The sequence below is a fragment of the Seriola lalandi genome, unplaced genomic scaffold (genome assembly GCF_002814215.2).
Source record: "Seriola lalandi dorsalis isolate HSWRI2012SDOR001 ecotype SW California unplaced genomic scaffold, Sedor1 jcf7180002054585, whole genome shotgun sequence".
NCBI lineage: Eukaryota > Metazoa > Chordata > Actinopteri > Carangiformes > Carangidae > Seriola > Seriola lalandi.
Genome location: NW_019525138.1, coordinates 521,975 through 548,919, shown reverse-complemented (window position 1 = coordinate 548,919; position 26,945 = coordinate 521,975). Strand labels below are relative to the sequence as shown.

The 26,945-nt window shown below is 43.0% G+C and overlaps 1 protein-coding gene across 1 annotated transcript in view; it reads left to right on the top strand.

Moving 5' to 3' along the window:
* ryr2a (ryanodine receptor 2a (cardiac)) overlaps positions 1-26,945 on the top strand; it is a 162,387-nt gene that overhangs the window by 6,574 nt on the left and 128,868 nt on the right. The window contains 6 exon segments of the mRNA XM_087177253.1: positions 9,752-9,826; positions 11,295-11,373; positions 18,376-18,488; positions 19,263-19,362; positions 20,619-20,715; positions 26,411-26,485. Of these exon segments, the coding sequence (XP_087033379.1) occupies positions 9,752-9,826; positions 11,295-11,373; positions 18,376-18,488; positions 19,263-19,362; positions 20,619-20,715; positions 26,411-26,485 (539 nt within the window).

Below are 26,945 nucleotides of genomic sequence, written 5' to 3'. Positions count from 1 at the left end.
GTGGTTTATCTTCCCGTGAAAACAGCACTTTCCTTTGGCACTACATATTTCAACCGCTGAACTACCGTATTCCTACGCACAAGCGCACTGAGTGCACTGTATTACACCGCAGCCACAGGTCATCTGAGTGAATGCGCTTGCCACCCTGCCGCGTGATCCCGGTGGGTTTTTCTAACTGGGGGGTGCGCTGAACATAATCTACTGTGGGTAATGTAACGACTATTCATGAGTACCTGACTCAACCCTACGTCAAAAACCCAAACTATCCCTTTTAACTACGTACACACCCTCAACCAATTGGCAAATACGTAGAAAAAGACAATTTTCCTATTGTTGCATCTTTAAACAATGTCACCAGCTACCAAACATACACAGCCATGTTCATGACATGAGTGTTAGTTTGTTTTTTTTAAATTAAGGAACAATTGTGTGAAATGTTAGTTTGCTGAACAATAGCCATTCACTTACTGGATTATACTAAAGGGTATGATGGGAAGTTGAACCCCCCCCCCCCATACTTTCTTCTTGAAACTCAGACAAAACTTGGCTGAAAGACTAGAGGCTGTGCACATGGCTGACATACACAGCAACACATCTAACTGCTGTTCACCATAAAATAATTACAATTATTCCCCATAAAACCACAACTTGTTTTTATATTTATGGTTGTGTACATGATGACAAACAAACAAGTTGATAGATATGTGATAGTGGTAAATGTCTGTCTTTCTTTGGACAGTGAGGATAGCAGCTGTTTTGCCCTGCTTCCAGGATAAACTGATCACCTCATACCTAACACACAGACATGAGTGGAATCTATCGTCTCATCTCACTGAGAAAGTAAAGAAGAATATTACCCAACCGAATCTTCAAATGAAAAGACATGAAAGTACAAGAGCTTGAATATATTAACTAAGCTGTCATAACCTCCTCATCCAACAGTCTTACCTGTTCGATAGATGCCCTCTGATGTGTGTGTGTTCTTATGTGTCATTTCTAAAATGACTACGACGACTTACTTTCTCCCCCTCTCTCTCATTTCCACACAGCATGTAGATGTGGAAATATGGGTAGGTGCCTCCACTCGCTGTCTGTGTTCGTCATGGGTGTTTTTGTCCTAATGTTGGTCATTACGGTCACTGTCATGAGCATTAACAGTATGAGCACTAGCAGAGTCGCCACACACATTTGTGTAATCTATTGCGTGTCGACTCGAGGATGGAGAATTAAGATATGACCTCGTCAATGTGGAACGCCTCGCTACTGATATAGAGACAGCACTCTGTGATAGAGGCTTGCCAAAAAACAAGAGTTGCTCTCCCAAGGAGGTTCTCTTTCGGAGAGGCAGACGGAACCATAGCAGCCGCTGGCAAATGGATCGACCTCCTCCCTCATCAGCAAACTCAAGCTGCATGATTCAGCGGAGCAGAGTGCAGTACAACAACATAAAAACACAACAGAGAGTTGAGACACATTGTCCCATTATTTGGATTCACCCTGGTCTAGTCATCTCTCCAAGTCTTTCAAATACAGCAGTAGCAGCTTAACTACACCATGAGCAGCTGACCGGTGGGTTTATGATGGAAAAATTGTCCTTCATTGTGCTCCAACTTTCACTTGTACACTTTTTAAAATTCTTATGCTGTTGCTGTAACTTAGCTCTCTTAGCTAGACCAAAATTTGGAATTGTTGCATTCTCAAGCGTCACTGTGGCAGTGTCCACACAGTTTCAATGAGTATGAGAGAATAAGACTGGGTTGTTTCTCTTGTGGAACATACTTGAAAGGTCAACCAGAGTTGCACAAGTTGCACAGTGCATCATTGGATGACATTGAAAAGCAAAGTATGAACAGAAAATTAATCTCAATGGTGTCAAATGCATGTTTTGTGATCCACAAGTAAAAATATAGTGTTTGATGTGTTAGTAATTCACAGAGTATGGTGTTCACAGATGCATCGTTCAATCCACACACACATACTAATCAATTTGATCTAATGTAAAACCATTTTACTACGTGTCACAGTTCTAGTCTTTTATTATTCATTCATTTATGTCTGTCTGTTTTCCCATTCACTTCCTGTCGTTCCACATCCTGCTGCTTTCATTTGCCCTGCAGTAATGTCAGCCCTTCCCACCGTTCCCAATCACTTCATTTCCAACACCCTCCTACTAACCTGCTCCGCATTCTCTCATTAGCTCCATAATATTTGCCCACTTCCATTCAGTCCCCGCCAGACTAGCTTGGCTTTCCTAGCTTTCCAGCCTTTTTTCTACCTGTTTTTGACTCTGCCTTAGTCCAGCCTCTTTTTAGTCTCTGTGTCTGTGTTTCCTGTTGCCAACTACACTCGTCCCTCATCATCTCAGCTTTGCTTGTTTTTGCTAACATAACCTAAGAAAAGGTGAACGGGTTGAACTTTAACCTGAGTCTCTGGGTGGTGCAATTCAGTCCTACTTGTTTTTACTGATGTTGATAAAAACTGGAAATAAATAAAAAGCTTTGAGAGTGAGAGTGACATGGTTAAAATACCCCAAAATTACAATGAATGCATCAGGGTGCGGGGTCTGTACTCCCGCATTTTCGTGAATGAACAACATTGGTGACGATGTGTGGGAACTCTCTCGGTACATAGTACGGTCTAAGACCAACTGCCAACAGTTCAATATCCCGACAGTACATCTTCTCCTTCACTGTGATGTGACCAGGGTTGCACCATCTATTGATCACAAGCAGAACCAGTCCTCCACCTTTATTCTTTCCACTGCTAATGCACTTAAAAAAAACAATGAGCTACAAGGACTTGCTGCCACTCTGCCAGCGCATCATTCAAATATATGTGTGTGTGTGTGTGTTTGTATAGCCTATATGTTTGTGGAGTGGACAATACATTTGCGAACACCATAAAGCAAGCACCATAAATTATGCTAGTCACAAATAGCTGTCAGTAGCTGTTCCAAATGGTTGGTTGGTTGGTTGGTTGGTTGGTTGGTTGGTTGGTTGGTTGGTTGGTTGGGATCCACTGCCCTTCTCCAAGGGTGCTTGGATTGCAAAAGATTCCTGTTGTCTCTGTTCATTATCAGTAGCTGGTAACATGATGGCTGTAAATAGTCCAACTCAGTGGACACAGTACTAGAGCTTTGTTATGGTTTGTTTATGCTGAGACCTACATCCCCTCTCTCTGAGGCCTGTACTATGAAGCAAGTTCAACATACCCAGGATAACTTTTAGTTATCTGGCTTGACTAAACCTAACATTGACCATCCTGATAACCTGTATTACGAAGCAGGTTATCACCTGGCTCAGTTAACCCTGGGTTTACCTGTCCAGCTACGAGCACGTTCATGTGAAAGAGGCGGAGTTGTTAATTATAAGCAACATCATCAGAACCACGAATGAAGTACTTAATATGATATGAGAAGAAACGCTGATACTTGCCAGTAAGTTCGGTTATAGCAACATCCAAAAGTGATATTCAACAAGATGAAATGTTAACAATATGATCACATGACTGGAATAAAAATATTACTTCCATGTCTAAATATAATTTCTATTAAAGTCAGACGAAAGTCTTAAGTGCATGAATTATCATTCATGTGATACAGATAAAACTGTTAAAGTTGACATTAGACTGTTTCTGCTGCAGAGAGGAGAGAAAGAAAAGATAAGTAGTTGATGTCTGATGAGTCAGACTGACTGAAATCATGAAAATAATTAACAGTTAATTGTTCTAATCAAAGACATCTGAGTTTTAGTTTTTATTTTCACTTGTGATCACGGAGTCTCCTCATGTTATTCTGAGCTGCAGTGATGAAAAGAGTAAAAGCATCGATACTGTCTGGAAATTCTTTCGGAGAATATTTGTTGAATTCAAATGAAGCCAAAATAGTTATTATATGGGCTATTTATGTAGTGTGATAAACTCTCTGTGCATTTTTTTTAGAAGCTTTGTTTTAAAACCAGAGTGGACACAGGGAAAGACTCAAACAGAAAAACTATTCCACTGATATTTTATATTTTATATCTACTGCTCCTTATTATTAATCATTTTATTGTAAACTCTTTTGTCCCTGTCGGGATCCTGTATGAATGATGACTCTGTTTTTCCAGTGATTTTATTGGTCAGTAGTTTGGCTGTTGACAGGTTTTGATCTGATCCCCTGAAATGAATCTGTGCTGGAGCAGGTTAGGAGTTCAGCGTAAGTTACCATGGTAACAAGTGAACCACTGTTGTAGGACTGAAAACCCAGAGTTTAACCTGAAGTTACCTCGGTAACCTCAAATCCTGCCTCGTAGTATAGGCCTCTGGAGTCCGAGGCACACCAGACAGTTTTCGCCGAGTAGGCCGATTAGGGTGAAACACCATGAAAGTGTGCACATGCACATCAAATTAACCACATACACAAATAAAACTTTACATACACACCAAGAACATGCATATACACACTGTGCATTCACACAACCCTCTTAACACAGCGTGATATAGGCTGCTTGTGTGTGTTAATGTACTGACTTATGGATCCATATGCGCTCAGTGCGTTGGCACTGAGCTTTCTCGTACGCACGCGGAAGTTTCTGGTGCCCACCAGAAACTCAAAGATTTTTTTTTTTTATCCCCACAAGTTTTTAGGGGCTCTGTACAATGAGACACAGGTGCAACACATTAGGGGCGGGGTCGACAATCATAGGAAACACATGATGGCAGGAAGTGGAAATCTGGAACGAGAGGAGAGGTTAGGCACAGACCAAAATAAATCAGGAAGTGAAAACCAAAAATGACAAGACACATAAAAACGTAACCTAAATCAGGATGGGACATGACACATTCATGATGCTTAAAATCCAGTTCTCAACAATCAACCACTTCTTCTCCACATTCTCATTTTTGATAGTAAAATTTTTGCTGCTTGACTGAGAGACGGCAGCAACATAATGGCTTTGTGTTGCTCAACCAAGCCACACCCCCAGGCTTTGGATTTTGACCATGCATGAAAAAGGTCACATACTGGATTTGGCACTGCCCCCTCCCACCTGCTGAGCCAGGACTTGGCTGTCCCTGATCATCCTGCTATCCCCCCATTCCCGGCTTCAGCATCACCTGAAGTGTTCCATCGCTTATAGAAACATAAAAAAGCAGCCCTAGGAGACATGACTCATTATGTTCCTACTGTGCCCTCTGATGACCTTGTGTTCCATTACTACAAAGTCCTCTCGTAGCTTGGATTCTCTTACCCCCTCTTAAAACCTGGACTGTCTGTTTTTCAGATCTGTATTACATTCAATTCCACCCTTTCATTTGACACTTGCATAAATCCATCACCAAATCTGCTTTCCTCCGCCTGCCACCTGAGGAACATCTCTGTACATTGCCTCCTGACTCCATTGAAGAGATCCTCATCCATGCATTTGTAACATCTCATGTGGATTATTGTAATGGGATCCCAATTGAAAGCCCTGGACAGACTCCAGTAATTCTAGAACTCTGCTGCCAGGGTTCTCACACAACACACCACACCCACCCTACAGCTTCTCCACTGGCTCCCTATGAAGGTTTGTGTGACATTAAAAGTTTCCTCCTCCACACCTATGATCCCTCTTGCACCCTCTGTTCAGAAAATGGACTGTATCAATTAGCAGTTCTTTTCGTTTTTTTATGTATTTTTTCTTTGCTTACATCTAATATGCTAAAATGTATTACTAAAATCCAGCATATAGATGTTTCTCTCATTTCCACAACTGATGATGAGTGCAGGTGTTGGAGTGGTGTCAGGTGAGGTGGCTGGAGAAGGCAGGTGGCAGCCCTGCAGCATCTCCAGTGACACTGTGCCCCTGCTGCCCTGTCAGCACAGTCATGTGTTCACTGAAGAGATTTTACCCAAAAAATCAATGAAAATGAATCAAAATTGTAGTTTGTGAAATATTCAAAGTCAGAAATATTTGTTAGAAATCTACCAATGCTGAGATATTTGATGTTTATCATGGTAAATGACACTTTATAGGGCTTTTCTAGTCTTATCGAGTACTCAAAGCACTTGACATTAGGAATCTCATTCACCTATTCACACACATTCGTCTATACATACAGCACACACACTCTACCACACACACAGTCACACACCAATGTTACATTGGGGGCAATTTGGGGTTAAGTATCTTGCCAGGACTTGAACCACTGACCTTCCAATTGATGGACAACCTGCTCAACTTCTTGAGTCACAGCTGCTCATCATCATGTCACCATTTAGTTTGGTTGAAATGGAGAGAAACCAGGATATTTAGCATTAATATCCAAGACATGTGAGCCAGACTGTCCAGAATCTGCGACCTAAGGCATTCTGACATCATCGCTGTGGTGGCTCCACAACTGACCGGGACCAGGACCAAGGTCCATGTAGAATCACGACCAAAACTATGTGTATGCACAAAGCCAGAAATATGCATACACATTCTTTTTGCTACAATTGTAAAGCCATGCAAACACATGGTTAGATGGTCTGATTGTAAAACTGAAGCGCAATGTGCATCAGTTTACTTTAGTAAAATCGCAACAAATATAATGTCCTGTTTTACTCTGAACATCATTTATTGGGACTAGAGATGTTTTAATGAGGCTCCACACAGGCTCTAAAACTGTGATTAGTAAATATTAAAATAGTATGAAACAGTTTACAGAATGACTAACAATAAATAATAATGATATTAAATGCACAATATGTAACTTCAGCCTCTAGGGGTCTTTCAATCAAAAACATAACAAAAGACGGCATTGGGTGACGTCATGAAATAGTGTCGGATCATGGGAGTTGTTGTCTTCACTACCATTACTGTAAGCTCCTCCCAGTTTTCAGTGTCAGTGGTTCAGGAAATCAAACAGACTGTAACCCTGAAAAACACTGAATAAAGCAACAACAAACAGACCAGGGGAATAAAATCAGTAAATGAATAAAGCAGTTTGATTTAAAAAATCATTGATTCACAGACACTTTTTGGCAGACAGGGAATAGGTGGAAACTGAGACCAATTACCTTTGTTTCTTTAATAACTCATGAACCAGATGTTCCGCAGGTTTTGTTCTGGCAGCTGAATCATCAGCAGAGTTGTCTTCCTCATATAACAAATGCAGGGGACTAAAACTGGTAAATAAATAAAGCAGTTTCACTTTAAAAATCAGAGATTCGCTGACAGTCTTCGGCGGACACAGGACAGGATGTCTCCAGCAGTTGAGAGCTGAACTGCCTAACATTTCCCTGGCTATTTTCTCTCTTAAGATCCAGACGTCCAATGACGAAAAATCCTTCATCTGGTTTATATATATATAGTTGAAAATCACCAAGGTATGAAAAGTGTATGTTGCTGGAAACCACAACTCTGACCAAGTGATAGAATATATAATGTCATTGACAGTTGACCGAATGGCATATACTGTTACCATGATTAAAATCACAGATTTTTCTGGTTTGAGAATTGCTGGAAACATTTGGGAAAATGTAAGAACACAACTCGACAACATATATAACATAGGTCAAGTCATTTTTCGACATTTTAATGTGGTAAAGTTACATATTATAACTTTAACTGGTGCTAAAGGAAACATTTAGCAAACAAACACAATCATTTCCATTTAGGAAATGTAAAATTGTTATTGCGGTGTAAATGGCAAAATTTATGACGATAACAATGACTGCGAGCTCCTAGAAGTTGGCTTTATTTTATGATAAATTACATGTCTGGGCTTATTTTGTATTTTTACTTCACTGTAACTTGGATTACTCTGGAAAACTGTGTGTACACATGGTCAAAGTAACAAAGGTACCATATTCTGTGTTTATAAATACCAATTTATATGCGGAAAATGGCGTATGCATGCTTTTCGTGTCTACAAATCATTTATGCATCTGGTCCCAGGTGTGAGCAACATGTGGCCCGTCCCTCTCCTCTGAGCTCTGAGGGTTTGGGAATGTGGAGATGAGCCAGCGACAGGCACTCAATAGTTTGATAATAATTTACTAATGAGTCAAAGGTGTAAATGGTTCAGATTTGAGTTCTGTATCTTTTAAAGCAGCATGGAATAATTAGTGTCTTACACCGCTGCAGCTTAAAGTTGATCACCTTGTGGATATAATGTATGAATATTTATTTAATATCAAGTGAAATCAAATCTGTGAAAGCGTCATCATAAGATCAATTTCCTCAGTCTCCAAATTGTCTGTACGCATGAGTCTCTGTACAGGTGCACACATTCTCTTTCAAGTTCGTTTTCATGAATCTCCCTCCTGTCTGAAGAGCCATGTGCATGTTTCAAGCCCTGTTTTGTGCATATGCAACAGTCAAAAATGAGGCCCGAGGTCTTTTGCATGTCATTGTTGTCTTGATGTGAGGAATTGTAGAAATGGTGATTGTACTTGGTTGAACATGCTAAATGTGATGTGAGTTTCAGTTATAAAAATTATTGACCGCAGCCATCCCTGATTCTGCCATCGGAAAAACATTTTGTTTGTTTTCCTTTTTATTGTAAAATGCCTACTGCATATCAGTAAATGATGATGATGATGATGACTCTCAGTTCACCCGATCCTACAAACAGCTGTTATCAGATCTTGCTTTTGAGCAGGAGGAATGAATGTTCCAGACTGTTCCAGAATGTTCCAACTACAACTGGTGATTGGTGACTTTTTTAGCTCCAGTGTAAAATTTGGGTCACACCCAAAAATTTGCTGTTGGCAACACAAACATCCACCATTTGCTTTTTAGTTGGAATACAAGAACATGATAGGGAATACACTGTAACTTGTAACTTGTTTTAGGAGAATATTTTGAGACTTGAAGGATGATTCAGGACTATAGACATTATTTATTGTATTTTAGACACTGATATTTAAGTTTTATAGCCTTGAGCTTTAGGCTGCATTGGTATAAAATGCATTATATTAACACATTATATGTATTTGTTGTATCCTCAATTACACAAAAAATAATGAGAGGGGAAAATGCTTCAACTCTGTATTCCATAGTTGCTGATGACACACTTTCATTGAAATGGGTGTGAAAGTGAAGCAGCTCTGCTCTGCGAAGCCTGTGGGGTAGAATGACTGCAGTGCAACAGGAAAAATCACAGGACATTGGACACAGAAATACTGTATGTTCATTGTGTAGGGGTGTTGCTGCTAAGAAGACAAAACCAAGAACCCAGATTTAGGGTAAAGTGTCCTGCTTCAGACATCAGCTGCTGTCACAATTTTAGTGCCACTGTGTAGTTTTATACTAATCTGGAGAAATGCTGAAGAGAGGCAGAAGGACCAAACCATCCTTTTCATTGATCAGAGCTGCAAATAATATCTACCATGGCTGTGCTTAAAATAGATATCAATGTTATTTATCATAGATTTGTCATAAAACAAAAACATTTTGAATTGCCACTAAACCATGTCGGACATTACAGGGAACCTGATAAACAAATCTAGTCACATAAACACATACTAGAACATAAAGCATGCTGACTTGTTTGAATATTCTTAAGTAAAATTATAGCATTATTATGTAATGTTGGGTTTGTAGACTATAATGGCACAGGTGGCCTCTCCCCCTCTCTTCCTGTCTGCATCTGTTTTTGTTGGTATTTCTGTCTCTGGTGTTTATTGATATCTCTGTTTTTCTGTCTCTCACTGTCTTTCTGTTTGAGTGATTTCTTGTCTTTTGTAACTCTCTCTCTCTCTTTTTTCTTCTTCCTGTTGTCACTGTCTTTCTCTATCTTTCAGACGGCCCAGGGCGGTGGGCATCGCACCTTACTGTATGGACATGCTGTCCTGCTACGACACTCATACAGTGGAATGGTTAGTGAACAAGTACACAACACACACACTGTACATATACATATATATATATATATATATATATATATATATATATACACATGAACATTTGGTCATTACAGTATAACACCAAGTCAGTTAAACTTCAGGGATATCAATCTGTCCATTTAGGAAGCACAAGTGGTTGTGAATCAATTTCACCTGCTCTGGTGCAAGTGAAAGTGACAACAGGTGGAATGGAGAGGCCAAAGCAAGACAACCCCTAAAAAAGGAATGGTTTTACATGTGGTGGCCACAGACAATTACTCTCTCCTGATCCTTCCTGACTGACCGCATAAGGCAGTACCTGCGGCCCGGTCAGGTTGCACTGGTAGTCCAGCTCTTCCAGGATGGCACATCCATATGTGCGGTCGACATGAGGAGAGCTGGACAGGGCCGTAGAAGGGCATCAACCCAGCAGCAGGGCCGGTACCTGCCAGGAGGAGCACTGCCAGAGCCCTACAACATGACCTCCAGCAGGATACTGGTGTGCATGTTTCTGACCAAACTGTCAGAAACAGACTCCATGAGGGTGGCATGAGGGCCCGAAGTCCTTTAGTAGGACCTGTGCTCACAGCCCAGCACTGTGCCGCTCGATTGGCGTTCACCAGAGAACATCAGAATCAGACGGTCTGCCACCGGTGCCCTGATCTCTTCACAGATGAGAGCAGGTTCACACTGAGCACATGTGACAGGCATGAAAGAGTCGGGAGATGTGTCATGCTGCCATTCACATACACACTACTGAGACACATTATGAGTTGCTGTGATTAAATTCACGCAAGTCGGATCAGCCTGTGATCAAAATTTTTCACTTTGATTTTCAGTGCTATTGTGAATCCAGCCCTCAATGGGTTGATCATTTTGGTTTCCATTGACCATTGTTATGTCATTTTGTTCTCAACAAATTATAACGTACAATGTACATGAGTAAAAATATTCAGTTTGATAATTCGTTCATCGAGATCCGATGCGTATATGTACAGCGGATATAAAAAGTCTACACACCCCTGTTAAAATGCCGGGATTTTGTGATGTAAAAAAATGAGACCAAGATAAATCTTTCAGAACTTCCTCCACCTTTAATGTTACATATAAACTGTACAATGCAATTGAAAGACTGAAATCTTTTATGGGGGAACATTAAAATAAAAAATAGAAAAATCTTGTAAGAAGATTTAAGTTTTGGAATGGCCCAGCCAGACCAGACCAGACACCCTGTGAAAAAAGAAATAGGTGAAAAATGATTTCCAATTACTCCAATTTATTTGCACCTAGAATATATAATCTCAGGGTAGGTGATCTATGTGGGACAAGCCTTTACACACATTTAACGCAACTGGAGAGCTTCGTGTAAAGACATAGTTTTCTAAGTTGATGCATAGTTAATAGATGATCTAGTTGATCTGATATATTAACTAAGTTTGATTAATTGTGATTCTCTGTTTAGTACCTATGCTGTCTGTCAACCTCCCGCTCATCCACAGACAAACTGGCTTTTGATGTGGGACTACAGGAAGATACCACAGGTAGGAGGCAAACTGATTTCTGTACCTATGAGGATTTCTACAGTCACAGCCAAATGTTGGATTATATTGATATTAGATTAGATTAGATTAGATTATATTGATATTAACCCTTTAGACTTTACTTACTGCCATACTTAAATTTTAAAGCTGTACTAATCAATATGTTTTCTAATCAGCAACACATCAATGACAACATGTAATGTGAGTCACTCATAGTGATGAACCCATAGAGAATAATCTCTGAACTCTGCTGTTCCTCTTTGCACTGTGTAGTCTCTGAGGCATTTTTCAAATCACTGATTTGGTTCGGAGAAGCAGCTGTAAAAAGCCACTGTCCGCTACCTGCTCAGCAGCAAGCAGCAGACAGAAATAGTCAGTGAGCAGTTGGTGAACATGGTGGAGCATTTAGCAGCTAAAGGACAGATATTTCCCTCAGGAGTGTTTAGAGTTCAAAAACTGAGCTAAAAAAGAGGCAATACTTGACTTATTCATAAGGTGGAAACAACCACCATGCCACATGAAAAGATCATGTTGCTATGTGTCTGCTGGATGTGGAAATGGGCAACTGTTTGCTTACACATTCCACTCTAAAAATTGCTACTAAGACTTAATTCAAAAAAATGAATGCAACATTTCCCCAGTCTTTGTAAGTTTAATTAAGTACTTTAAGAAGCAACACTTGATAATATACAGTAACTGTAAAAACTGACATGAGCCTTCATAAAAAAAGCTTAGAAAATGAGTTCAATAAACTTTACTAAAGTCAGCATATTTGTCTTATCAGCCATGACTACCAGTGGTGATTGCAACATGGATAACAAACTACAAGCATAACTGACTTTGTTGTCTTTGCTAGCAGTTAAATTCTGCATCTTAATGCTACAACTACCTTTGCCATTCCTTATTCGTAGTATTTCTGCAAATAATCAACTGTAGAGTTGGCAATCTGCTTCCTGTTTACATTGGCACGTGCATGCCCAGTGTATATGAATGGTCATGTGATATGCATTTATTTCTGATACGGAGCAAAAACCGTCTAGATAGATCGTTTTTGTTGTGAAACATCATTTTAAAATGGAAAGGTATCAATGTGGCTGTAGCCTGAGAGGGTCTGAGCCGCTCTGAGCCTCTCTTCTGATTGGCCAACTGACACAAAACACCATATAATTCACTGTCCACTTGTACCACCATGGATTTTACCCACTCAAGAAATAGACTGCAGTGTCTCATAAACAGTAAGGTAGTACAGGGTAGTACTGCTCATGGTGACATAGTAAAGGAAAGGTTAAAGAACAACTGGGAAAATTATCTCCAAATTTATACAGACGGGGCCCAAGACCCAAAACTCTAAAATCAGAGTTTGCCTTTTACATTCCAGATTTGAAAATTATAAAATAGAAACTACTGTCTGGGGGAGTTTCAGTTTGTAGCCTACAACAGAATTAATGGCTATAATATGGGCATTGCAATGGATTTAGGAGGTGAAGCTGAAGCAAGCTGTCATATTTTCAGATATGGCTTCAGATCTGATGATACTTAGGGAAGAGGCAGCTGATATGGCAGCTAAAAAGCCACTGAAGTGAGGGATTGATGTGAGAGTACTCCATGGGACATATGTGTACAGATCCATCATCAAGTGAAACAACAGCTGTGTGGCACAAAGAATGGGAGAATGAAAGGAAGCGGCATCACTATTCACTGTACAAATTAGTATTAAGAAAGAACATTGTTATTTTGGGAGAGAGAGGAACCACACAGTTGTTATTACTAGACTGAGTCAGTGACAATGTGCTGGCATGGAACTTGCAGAACTTGCTGAACTGTGAAACATATACACATGGAATGCAACTGTTACATGGAAGAGGAGAAAGGCTGTATGCTGCAGCATCATCCCTAATCACAAATACCAGTACAATGGGGAGCCCGGACTTATTCCCACCGAGAATAAGTCCAGGATTGTGAAAGTAGTGCTTGAATTTGTCGCTGTGACAGGATCCAGTCTGCTCGAAACTCAGAAGAAGAAGAAGCACGGGCAAGTGACGGACAGAGAACAGTCGTGTACTGGTGGAGAAAGGCTGTGTGCGGGTATTCAGGCTGTCCAACAAGGTGCTCTCCAGAGGTCGAGGTGGATGCCGGCATGGCAAGCGGAGCCCCTCATGAGGGCAAGCAGAAGGCCGACGTCACAGGCAGAGCCCCTCTGGAGGGCGAACAGGAGGACGGCGGTGGAGACAGGGTCTCTCCGGAGGATGGTGTTGGTTGGACCACTGACTGGGAACCAGAAACCAGCTGGGCCACCGACAGAACAGGAGGAGCAGGTATTGGCTGGACTGTTGGCTGGGAATCAGGATCAGGTGTCGGCCGGACCACTGACTGGGAACCAGAATCAGGAGTCAGATGGACTGCTGATGGGACACAAGGAGCAGGTGTCGGCCGGACCACTGACTGGACCGCCAACAGGACACCAGGATCAGGTGTCAGCCGGACCACTGACTGGGAACCAGAATCAGGAGTCAGCTGGGCTGCCGACAGGACAAGAGGAACAGGATTCGGACAGACCGCCAACAGGACCTGGGGAGCAGGAATTTGCTGGATCGCCAACAGGAAATGAGGAGCAGGATTCGGCTGGACTGCCGAATGGGAATCAGGATCAGGTGTTGGCCGGACCACTGACTGGGAACCAGAATCAGGAGTCAGCTTGGCCGCCGACAGGACACGAGGAACAGGATTCGGCGGGACCGCCGATGGGATCAGGAACAGGATTCGGACACACCGCCAACAGGACATTTGGAGCAGGAATTGGCTGGACCGCCAACAGGAAATGAGGAACAGGATTCGGCCAGACTGCCGAATGGGAATCAGGATCAAGTATCAGCTGGACCACTGACTGGGAACCACAATCAGGAGAAAGCTGGGCCACCGACAGGACAGTAGGAACAGGATTCAGCCAGACCGCCAACAGGGAATCAGGAACAGGAGTTGACTGGACCACTGACTGGGAACCAGACTCAGGAGTCAGCTGGGCCACTGACAGGACAGTAGGAACAGGATTCGGCTGGACCGCCGACAGGGAATCAGGAACAGGAGTCGACCAAACCACTGACTGGGAACCAGAATCAGGAGTCAACTGGGCTGCCGACAGGACATGGGGAGCAGGTGAGACATTGTCCAGAACACCTAACTCAGGAACAAGGGGTGATCGACCGGGACCCCTTACGCTGAGACAGCCGGAGCCGACAAACTGGAGACCTGGGACTGGGACTTGGGCTGGAAGCGAGGAACCTGGGGCTGGGGCTGAGGCTGAGTTTCCCTGTGGTGACGGGAGCCATGATGTCCTTGGCTTCTGTGGCAACCACGCAACCCCGTAAAAATAGCCAGACGAATTCCCTTGAAAGGGGACTCATCAGGGTCCTCCAGGTCTGAGTCAGGCAGCGGGTCAGTCATCGTGCAAAGGGACCTGACATTCGACGGGTGGGCACTGGCTGGAATGATCGAGGTTGAGGCTCGGCCTGAGAGTTCTGGGGCTGAGGCTGCTTGGAGAACCAGCGTCTCCGTGACCTGCGTTTCTTCCCAGGAGCTCCCTCCCCTAGATACCTCCCAGAGAAGGCTAGCCGGATCCTCCAAAAAGGAGATGACTCAGGGTCTTCCAGATCTGAGTCAGATAGGGGATCAGCCAGCGTGCAATGGGGCCTGACGACTGAAAGGGGTGCAGACTGGGAGGATTGAGGCAACCTCATAAAAGCCATGAAACTACCGTATGCTGCTGGGTCCATATTATGGTCGGTTCGTTCTGTCACGATGCGGGTATGGCTGGACCCAAACACAGCCAACACAGGGGAATGAGGTGCAAATGTTTATTGACTGAAGAAACTTATAATATGGGTGAAACAACAGAACAGGAAACCGAAGCACGAGGGCACACAAGGAACAACAACATGAGACAGAGGGGATACCACAGCCGACCGAACAGGGAACATAAACAGACCGAGGACAAACCAGACATGAACAGATCGAGGACAAACCAGACATGAACAGATCGAGGACAAACCAGAGATGAACAGATTGAGGAAAAACCAGACATGAACAGATCGAGGAAAAACCAGAGATGAAGAGATCAAGGAAAAACTAGAGATGAACAGATCAAGGAAAAACCAGAGATGAACAGACAAAGGTGAGCACAAAGACTATATATACACAAGGGACTCAAGGGTGATTGAACACAGGTGAAACACATTAGGGCAGGGCAGACAATCACCAAACAGAGAAACAGGACCAAGACAGGAAGTAAAAACATTGAGACACACAAGGAAACCAACTACAAAATAAAACAGGAAGTGACAAAAGTCCAAACAAACTAACAAAAAGTGTCTGCCATTGCAAACCATGACAGTAGTAGCTTTAACTGTTATACACTGTAACTGTGCATGAGTTCACCTAAATGAGCACATTTAGTAATAATAATAATACATGGGACATAGACACATAGTGCCAACAACTTATGTCCTATGGCAGCTGGGGACACACTTACTGAAACACACAGTGAACACAGTCTGTTACAACAATAATAACACACAGTGACATGTTGCTACCACACCGAAAGCTATGGACTAACCTTACTCTGTGCTGACTGGGGCTGCGATGTGTTGTTTTTCTTCAGAGTGAAGGTCACACTAACATTAAATGCTGGTGTGGAATTGGAACTTAAACAAAATGTGTCATTATATTCCCAGGAATCATGAGTAATATCCACAGGCTAAAAGGCTAATAAACACTCTACTACTCTCTACTAAACAGTCTACTGTCTGATTCAGAAGCTCCCAAATGGTATGGTATTTTTGGCATATAGGCCACAGTTTAGCATGTATGAGAAGAGTCAAGGACCGAAGTCTGTACCAGTGCTGGTATCAGCAGCAGCTGAGTTCAGTTGAGTTGAGTACACAGGTTAGTACAGGGTTGTAGTACTGAACAGTCTCACCAGCGAGCACATACAGTAAACCCAGAGGGTAAAACATGATTCAGTCACCACCTGCACTGTTAAAGCTAATCTTTGTCTCACAGTACTCACGTGAATTTGTAACACTATTTAAGTTTGCGATACTTTCATTTACAGTACATGACTGACAGTTAGTTTGGTAAGATATAAAAGCAGAGTCACGGATGTGAACGGTTTTGTCATGTCGGACAAACAACAAACCCTGGATCACCAGTAACATCAAAACCCTCCTCAACCAGAAAAAGGAGGCCTTCAGGGATGGAGACAGGGAGAAGCTCAGGTGTGTGCAATATAAGCTGAAGAGGAGATTAAAGCAGGCGAAGGAGGACTACAAAAAGAAAGTAGAGCGGAAGCTGCAGCACAACAACACCGGAGAGGTGTAGAAGGGGATGATGACCATCACTGGCTATAAAGAGAAGAACAGCCAGGCAACATCAGGTGATGTGGACAAGGCCAATGAGTTCAACCTGTTCTACAACAGGTGTGACACAGCTTCATCTGTTCTCTCTCCCACTGCTTCAGCTGCAGCTTCTCCTACGGCATCTCCTCCACAACCTGAGACTACAGCTGCAACTCCCTCCACACTGGGGTCAAGTCTCCTGCCCTTTACAGCAGAGGAGGTGAGGGCGGAGCTCAAGAGGCTACATCCTGGAAAGGCAACAGGCCTGGATGCTGTGTGTCCAACGCTGTGCAGCCCAGCTGGCTGAGCCTCTCCAGAGGATCTTCAACTGAAGTCTACAAACAGGGAGGGAAAACATCATGTCTTGTTCCGGTCCCTAAAGTAGGGCGACCGTCTGAGATAAATGACTACAGACCGGTGGCCCTCATATCACAAATCATGAAGACCCTGGAGCAGCTGCTTCTCCACATTCTGAGGCCACAGGGTGAACATGCACTAGACCCCCTACAGTTCGCCTACAAGGAACATATTGCAGTGGATGATGCCGTCCTTTACATGCTCCACTGGGCCCATTCTTACTTGGATGAGCCAGGTGGTTACATGAGGATTATGTTCTTCCTATTTGTTTGTTTTTCATGCTCCGCTTTCAAACTGTATTTTTGTTTCTCTAATTGAAATGTCCAGATACCACAAGGGAGGGGAGAGAACATCTCTAGTTCACCAAGGAAATACAGCTCAGTAAATACTCATAAGATGTTAGCTAACTCAGAGATGAACTTTTGAAAACTTGCCACGGAGCAAAACAATTTGACTGAATGACAAATGGTGATATTAGTACAGTTAGAGACTACATGCCTTAAGCATCTGATGACGTGATAATTGATAGCAGTAACCTAGTAGAGCTTATTGTTAACATTGGTTAAATGTAGAAATCACCTTAAAGATCTCTCTTTGTAGTCTACAGATGCTGTTAAGGGGATTTAAAATTACAAGTGTGATATGATGATATGATTTTGGAGGAGATGGGGTCAACTCTAGCTGGATGTGATTTGGGCATGAGGAGGCAGAGCTCAGCTGGAAACATAAGACAAAAAACAATATTCAGAGATGAAAAAATATTGTTTAAATTAAGCACAGACAGCTTTAACATTCAGAAAAATCTTCATCATGTCAGACCTTCAACAAATTAAGCTAAGTCTGAATAGGGCACAGGCTAAAGTTAACCTGATTACATTAGCTTTAGTAGTTCCATCCTGGTACAGTTTGGTATTTTAACTCAGGATTACAGTATATCCATGTCTTTCCTGGAATAAAGCTGTGTAGCTTCACTTTTCAACAAAGTCAAAACAGTATGACACTGTAGAGTACACAGTCTCCTCTGTTCTTGTACTTGACCTGCTTCTGTAAAGATGATGCAAATTACAGTACAAGCAGAACAGCTGCAAAATATAGGCTGCCAAACCGGTGGTAGGTAGTATCACAGGAGTTCATCTTGGTGTATGAGCCTGTGAGTCATGCATACATTTCTATTTTCTGAGCTGTGTGTGTGTGTATGTGTGTGTGTGTGTGTGTGTGTGTGTGTGTGTGTGTGTATTTTTCCTTGTATGTGTAGGCGAGGCTTGCTGGTGGACCATCCATCCAGCATCCAAGCAGCGTTCAGAGGGAGAGAAGGTTAGAGTTGGAGATGATCTCATCCTGGTCAGCGTCTCCTCTGAAAGATATCTGGTTAGTAGCGGCTGTGTGTGGGAACATGTGTGAGGAGAGAGGGGTGGGAGGGGGTGGGAGGGTATGAATAATTAGCAGAATGAAAAGCAGCAGCTATTCTCACATGTGGGGATTCTCCTGATGATGCCTTTATTTGCTACAGCTATGTAATCTTAACCCCAAGTTTCATAATCTTTGATTTAGTTCTCAGGAAAGACCTCAGACAGTTTATCTACGTATAGTATATGCACATTTGCCTGCTTGTACCTGTTTGCACAATATGCTTGGTTCTATTATTATTCATTTGTACTTAGCAAAAGTTTGGGCACCCTTATAGCCTAAACAGGGTCTATATGGAAGAGTCATCAGAAGAAAACCTTACCTGCATCATCACAAAAGTCAACATCTAAGTTTACTGAGCAGTGACTTAGTAGGGTGTACAAACTTCTCTAAAACTAAGTAACTAAGTAACAGAGCATTAACATTTGAATGTTGCTTCAGGAGCTGTAATTACCTCTTTTCTAGCTGTAGCCCTTCTTTCAAGGGCTTTTTCCTCTGTCCTCTCTCTCTGTACCACCTTTTCTTTCTTCTGACTGTTTATCACTCACTATGAAGATGCTACCATGCAGTTGGTTTATGCATCTGGAGCACTTCAGTCTCTGCTGCTCCCAGTGGCCACAGCAGACCTGTCTCTCTGACCTGCTGAATACAGGACTTAGATCGAGGACCATCCTCAGTGTTGGTGTGTGTTTCAGTCCAGTGTGTCATTAAATTGTTGTCTCTCTCTTCCTTCAGCATCTGTCCTATGGCAATGGCAGTCTCCATGTAGATGCAGCTTTCCAGCAGACTCTGTGGAGCGTGGCTCCCATCTGTTCTGGCAGTGAAGTAGCACAAGGTACTGTCTTCCTTTGTGTCTTTCTTTTTTCTGTCTGCTTATATTGTGCTTTTTGCTATCTTACTTTCTGGTTTCTTCTTGCTTCCTCTTATTTTTGGACACATTTGTGAAATTGAATTTAAATATCAGGACAAATGGATGCATGTTTGCATGTTCACACACTTAATGATATTCAGAAGAAACAGCTGATCTAGTGGTGTTCAGTGTTCAGGTGAAGTAAGAACTAACTTTGTTGTACAGTGAATCATCTTTGACATGCTGTGTAATAATTCTAATTTACATTTTAACTCTGTACAGTGTTTATTACATTATAATCTTGTGGAACTGTTTCACCATTTTGCAGATATGAGCAGCTCCTCAATTCCCTTTCTGGAATGCATTGTTGGACAATAGGTTATATCAAGAGCACAAATAAAAATGTACATACAGATGCAATATGTACAGTTGAAACCAGAAGTTTACATACACTGTATAAAAAGACACATGATCTTTTTTTCTCACTGTCTGACATTAAAACAGACTAAACCTTTCCTGTTTTAGGTCAGTTAGGATTACCAAAATTATTTATATTTGCTAAATGCCAGAATAATGAGAGAGAGAATTTTTTAGACAATTTTTTATTACTTTCTTCAAAGTCAAACTAAAAAGACCAACTAAAAACACTCTCAAAAAACAGAGGCTCTACAATTACACCTAGGCAAAAACAAATAGAACAGAAATTCACTCCAAAGGAGGCTACAAAAACTGCTATAAACTTGACAAAACAGAGGACTCTAAACTATGAAAATACCAACAAAAAATCACTTGCATCGGAGGTAAGAATACATACAACAAGGCAGAGACAAGGCAAGGCAAGATCTGTGACGACTGGCTGGGGTGCACGAACGCAACGAAACACTCTGGCACAAGACAAAGGGAGACGCAGACTATAAGACACATGAGGGCAATGGGAAACAGGTGGACACAATCAGGACTCAGGGAAGACACTCCGACAAGTGACACATGAGGAAGGGCAAGTGACCTGAAACGAGAGGAGAGTTACTTTTCAAAATAAAACAGGAAATGACAAGACATGGAGACAGAACAAAACCCCAACTTGACCTCACCGCGTGACAGTTGGTTCTATCTGTCCTTCTCTTTCCTCTTTCTCCTTTGCCTCACCTTCTTTTTTATTTAATCTCTCTCTTTCCTCTTTCTTGTTTTTTTTTTCTCCAATGTCACTCTCCCTCTTCTCCCTCTATACTCTCTGTCTGCAGGTTTCCTGATAGGAGGGGATGTCATGCGTCTCCTTCACGGTCACATGGACGAGTGTCTAACTGTTCCATCTGGGGAACATGGAGACGAGCAGAGGAGGTACTAGTGAATGCAAGACTGTCATTTAATGAACAATATTCACTCCTCTGGTTTTATATGAAGTAGTTTACCGGCACTGATTCTATATAAAAGTGTTGATCAGATTACAGAGTTATACACATTCATAAAGATCCAGTACCAGCACCTGGAGGCTACAGTATATAATCCTTCAATACCAACATGTTTGGCAGAAACATGATTTTGTCTTGGTGCAAGTTGAAACTAAATACAATGTAAAGCCAAATATTTTTCTTTCTATTTTTACAAGCCATATTCATAGATGAGTTTAGTTTATGGATTGAAAATGGTTCAGTTTAGTTTGGCTCTTTTTGGGCTACCTCCCTACACAAAGCCCAGCATCTTTGATCCTGGATAACTGGTGCCTTTAATAGTTCCTCCTGTCTACACTGTAAAGTGATCCCTAACATGATTCTAGTGTATGAGTTGGGGGACACGAGTCCTTGTTCTGTGCAAAAATGAATTCTTAGAGGAAAATGCCCAAATGTCATTTTGAAACAAATGCTAATATCTAAATAGTAGGTTAAGGCTATTTTCAGTAGTCTGGCTGAGTATGGAAAATAGATTGATTGTCCATAAATAGATTAAACATACCGTACATGCACATTCGACATAAGCAGGTCAACAATCCAAAAACCTCAGCTGGGAATTAGGAGGGTGGGTGGAGCTGCAGCAGCAAACGGTGTTGGCATGAATTTAGCAGAGACAGTGAAAATCATCAGGTTCAAAAGGTTGCTTAGATCACTCACTTGACTAATCCAGGAGCCGACTGTCAACAATGAATCAATGATGCTGACGCCATTTTTTGGTATTGGGGGTGGATTGTAGAGATGGAAAGGACATGGTAAGGACGGCATTGTGGGTGGGGGATAAGTGGTATCGTATACCTCCTCCTCTAATGAGGATATAGATGGCCTGCTTCACTCCTCTTTCAAACCTCCTTTACTCCATGTGCAGAAAATTATACATTACTGTCATCGAAGGAGTGTCCCTTATCATTCAGGTGTAGGTAAACTGCTGAGTCTTGGTCTAAGCTTGGCCCCTTCCACAGTTATTACTAGGGACAGGAACTGATAAGATATTAATGGTATCAATGTCATTATTGATTCTGCTTGCAGCAGCCGGCAGTAGACTCAATGCTGCGTTACGCAGCTACCGGCGGGGGGGGCAATGTTGCGCTACGCAGCATCCGGTATAAATGGGTTAAATTGTGTTTGTAGAAATTAAGGGCAGCGCTTTCGCTCCAGATGATTTTGTTTTGTGTTGTGTTTATGGGTGGATAGTACCTTCGCTCAGCCTAATATTAACTTTGATTGTTAATTCTTGTTTGTGACGACAGTGCTCTCGCTGGCAAGAAAAATAAATAATAGATAAAAGCAACACTGGGCCTTGTGTTTTGGTTGTTCATATCTGTCGGTGAGGGCTGTGTATTCGCTCCCCGCTCCAAACTCGCTCTGGGTTTGTGCTTGCTTTTGGTAACAGTGCTCTGGCTGGAGTTGACCTGTTGAGTGTTGTAACCAGTGTTGTGCCAGTTCACAAAAATAAAAAAATACGTAGTTCAAAGTTCAGTTCATACACATGAAAATGAACTAGTTCACGTTCGTAGTTAATTTTTTTTTTTAATTTTGAACTAAGTTCATTTGTTCCGTTTTTTTTGTTTGTTTTACAAATAAAGGCCGATATTCTTTTTCAATAGAACCTCCTTCTACCCATCCACCACCAGCCCCAAAACATTGCCACTCCCAAACTAAATGAATTTTTGTATCCCACTGACACAGACAATAGTTAGGTTTAAATAAAATACAATATAATCTGTCTGAGTCTTCACTTGTTTGTTCATAAAACTGCCTCAAATGCTCAAATAAACTGGCTACAGCAGTAGCAAATGCGTCTGTATCCTCTGTACCACTGACATAGCCAAGCTGAGCCATGTCTATGGAGGCACCATGGGGCGTGCTTTAAAACTGTCGTTAAACGTGAGCTAAAACTATCGTAAAACATGAGCTCACGTTCACGTTCATCATTTGTAAACTGATTTGTTCAGTTCAGCGTTCACTAAAAATATGAACGTGTTCAATGAACGCTGTCCAGCTGACCAGGCTGGTGGAGGTGGAGCAATCGCTTGGTGAGGAGAGTCTCCCCTCCACAAAACAGTTGCTTCCAGCTCAACCTACCTGTCGCAGGCGAAGCTCCCCCCTCCAGGAAGAGGGCTAAAACTCAGGTGGAGCCGCTATCTGTGGAGCTGGCTCAGATGATGTCTCTTCTCCTGACCCTGTGTCCTGGTGTTCAGACAGGATGTGGAGACACCTGCTCAGCCCTTGCTTGAATCATTCCCTGATGAAGATGTTGCCTCGGTAGCGGCCTCAGCCACCCTCTTTCAAGATGATGGTGAGGAGGGTGTGTCCCATGTTTCGGCGCCGGGCTCTCGCTTCTTGGACCAGAGCTCCATGAATGACACTGGGGTCAGCTGTATGAGGACTATCGTCTGCATGGCCCTAGCTTGTCTGCAGCTGGACATGCCATCTGAACCGGCACCTTTTTTTGACACATTGTTCCTCCCTCAGGAGTATTTGAGGGAGCTGCATGCATGCTGGGAGGAGACTAGAAGGTGCTCCCATCTTTCTTCAGATGGCCGATCCTTGGCTGCAATGCAAGATGCAGCAAAGTTGGCTGCACCGCTGTAGAGCCACTGGAGCGTACCATCCAGGCTGGAAAGACCAGACGACAGCTCTCGGGTCTCCACAGAGCTGTGTTCCTTCCTGGCAGGGTGTCCCCAAGACCTCCAGGGGTCACAGGGCCAGCAATTGTGGCCTTGTGGCCGGTCGTTGGTTATTTTTCCCAGCAGTAGCTCAGATGCTGGGCTGCTCACTTCCGACCCCTGGGTAATTTCCACCTTGGCCCACGGGTACAAGATACAATTCCGACGCCGTCTCCCAGCTTCCAAACAGGTCAGGAAGACCATCATCCAGGACCCAGCAAGGCTTTGGGCCTGAACCAGGATCTTTCCACCCTTCTGGCCAAGGGCACAATAGAACCAGTATATTATTTTCCACATGGTGGGTGCAACAGACATGCTTCGAACTGTTGACCCAGGGGTATCGTTCACGTCACACATCAACTTGAAGGACACAGGCAGTTTGTACGTTTTGCCTTCCAAAGCCGTTGTTTTCAGTTCTGTGTGCTTGCGTTCGGTCTCTCCCTCTCCCCCAGGGTTTTCACCAGGTGCTTGGCGGCGGCTCTCTTGCGCCTGCAGTCATGGGGCATGAAAATTCTACCGTGCCTGGATGACTGGCTGATCTGTGTACCATCCAGGGCTCAGGCAACCAAAGACACAGCTCTCCTCCTCTCTGGCTTGGACCAGTTGGGTCTCAGTCAATTTCGACGAGAGATTATTGACTCCCTCTCAGAGCACAATTTTCATAGGTGTGACTCTGAACATCGTCACTATGAGGGTCTGTCCATCCCATTAGCGTGTGAACGACATTTTGTCTACAGTTTCTTGCTTTCTTTCAAAAGGGGCCATATGTCCAGTTCTGCACCTCTTGGGCGAAATGACAGTGGCCTCAACCATTGTTCCCTTGGACTTATTGTCTCTGCGCCCTCAGCAAAGCTGGCTGAACAGGCGTCCCCATGGTTTCCATCCCATCTCGCAGAGAAACTGTCACAACGGATGCCAGCCTCTGGGGTTGGGGTGGAGTGTGGCAGAACAGGATGGTAGAAGGATAATGGTCTGCACAGGAGGGTGCAGGGCATATCAATGTGCTAGAGCTACGGGCTGTGCACATGGCTCTCAAACACTTCCTGCCATACCTGAAGGGGAAGCATGTACTTATGTGGTCAGGGGCAGCCCTGCAGCTGAACAGCTTGCAGGCGATGTATTTGCTGGGGCAGAGGAAACAGGCTGCAGGCTTCCTCTCCCGTCACGAGCCTACACAGGGGGAGTGGCGACTCCATCCAGAGGTGGTGCACGCCATCTGGGGTCTTTTCGTCAGGGCCGAGGTGGGTCTCTTCGCCTCAGAGGCATGCGACCCACTGTCCCCTCTGGTTCTCCTTGATGGACAAGACCAGTCCTTTGGGTCAGGATGTGCTGGAGCATGCCTGGCCAAGGAGCCTACTTTCCACCTTTCCAGCTATTCCTCTGATATTGCCCATACTTCAGAGAGTGCTCCAAGAGGGCCACAGACTTCTGCTGGGGCCCCTTCCCTCTGCTGCACAGGCTCTGCCGCGGCTCGCTTAGGCATTCCCTGACAGGACAGATCTACTATCCCAGTTAGGGGGTCACATTTGGCATCCCAATCCTTGCCTCCAACTGTGCGTTTGGCCCCTATTGATAGTGCCGGAGCACCTTCCACACGTTTACAATATGATAACAGGTGGAAACTCTTTTCACACCGGTGCGTAAGATGGGGCGAGGACCCAGTGCATTGCACTGTACCTATTATTTTGGAGTTTCTGCAGAGGGTCGTTCTCCCTCTACATTCAGGGACTATGTGGCTGCTATTTCATGTAGGCACGCTTGGGTCGGGGAGCCACAGTCTAGTGTCCAATTTCATAAGCTGGGCACAAAGTCACAGAACAGAGACTGGAACTAGCAGGCAAGCAAGACACAGACATATTAAGGGACAAGTTTTATCAGACAGACAAGAGGCTAGTTTAGCAGGGCAGACAGACTTGAGAGAAATGCTCTGTAAGCTAGCACCTTAATGTTAGCCTACTGTGATTAGCTGACATCAAACCTAGAGAGGAGAAAACGCATTTACTTGATTGTTGTTCCCACAATTCACTCTCATTGGTTTTTTTTTCTGTTTTGGTCACCAGAAGGATAGTTCTGCTTCTTCCTTTCATCAAAATTGTAAACATTGACACCCCTTTCACCAGAGGGAGATTGAGGGGCCTTGCACATTTTGCCGAGGCCTACACGACTTGCGTATTGAGTGTATAGGCCTGACCAACTCTGAAAAACATGCAGGCATTGATAAATAAATTGTCTGCTCTCCTTCACCCTCCGGTTGAAACGATTAGACCGAGTATTCAGCATCTTTTGTAAGTAAATTATAGTGGCCTACAGGGAGAGAGAGTGTCAACTCCCATTACAGAATGAGAACTCTGCTGTGACTCGGATGTAGAGGACTATGAATAATTATATTCTAAGTTATTCCCAAATGGGACAGCGATGTTTTTAAAGAATCCGAGTGAGAAGAACTGTGTTCTCCTCCTGTCATACTGTCTACAAAAGATTTTCTCTGAGTCATCCATAGTAGCATATTAGACATACTAAGTCAAAGGCGGCTAGATTTCTAGAGCAAAAAGTGACTTCTTGGATGCACAATGATACATAATGTATGAGTAGGAAAAAGTAAACGTATCAATACTACAGTGTAGAAATAGAAGAATGTCTATCATGTAATTAGTAATGACACATTTGTTATAATGCGCCTTTTTAATAAGTTATTTGTTGATTATACTTTACATTTGAGAATGTGATTCTGCAAAGAAACCAGTTACTAATGTTATGACATAAATGCAGAGCAAAGTACAGTATTCGTAGTATAAAGTAGCAGAAAATCAATTACCTCAGTACAGCACTTACATAAATATACTTGGTTACTTTGCACTGCTGTGTATCTAAAAGATAAATAATTTGATTAAAGGTGTGATTGTTTCATTTTTACCCCAGGACAGCTCACTATGAGGGTGGAGCAGTGTCCAGTCATGCCAGGTCCCTGTGGAGGCTAGAGACACTTCGAGTTGTGTAAGTACAACGCACACACACACACACACACACACACACACACACACACACACACACACACACACACACACACACAAGTAGATTCATTAATACACTGCACAGCAGACATGCACTTACAGGTCAGCATAGAAAACTAAATCTTGCAACTGAATGTGCGTTGACTGTCTTTTTTTTTTTTTCTTATTATGTTTTGGGTATTTTGCCTTTAATTCAATAGTTGCAATGAGAGAGACAGGAAGTTCAGGGAGAGAGAGGGGGGTGACATGCAGCAAAGAGCCTTGTTGGTACGCACTCTACCAGGTGACCCACCGAGGCGCCCCCTCTGTCTTACTGCATTACCGCTCACAAGCTGTACAGCTAATTCTATGTGTCCTCTTAGAGTCAGATAAAAATGCACCTTTTAAACTGGCTTTACTCATTCCTTTAAATTTGTTTTTGTCTTCATTTTTACTGTATAATC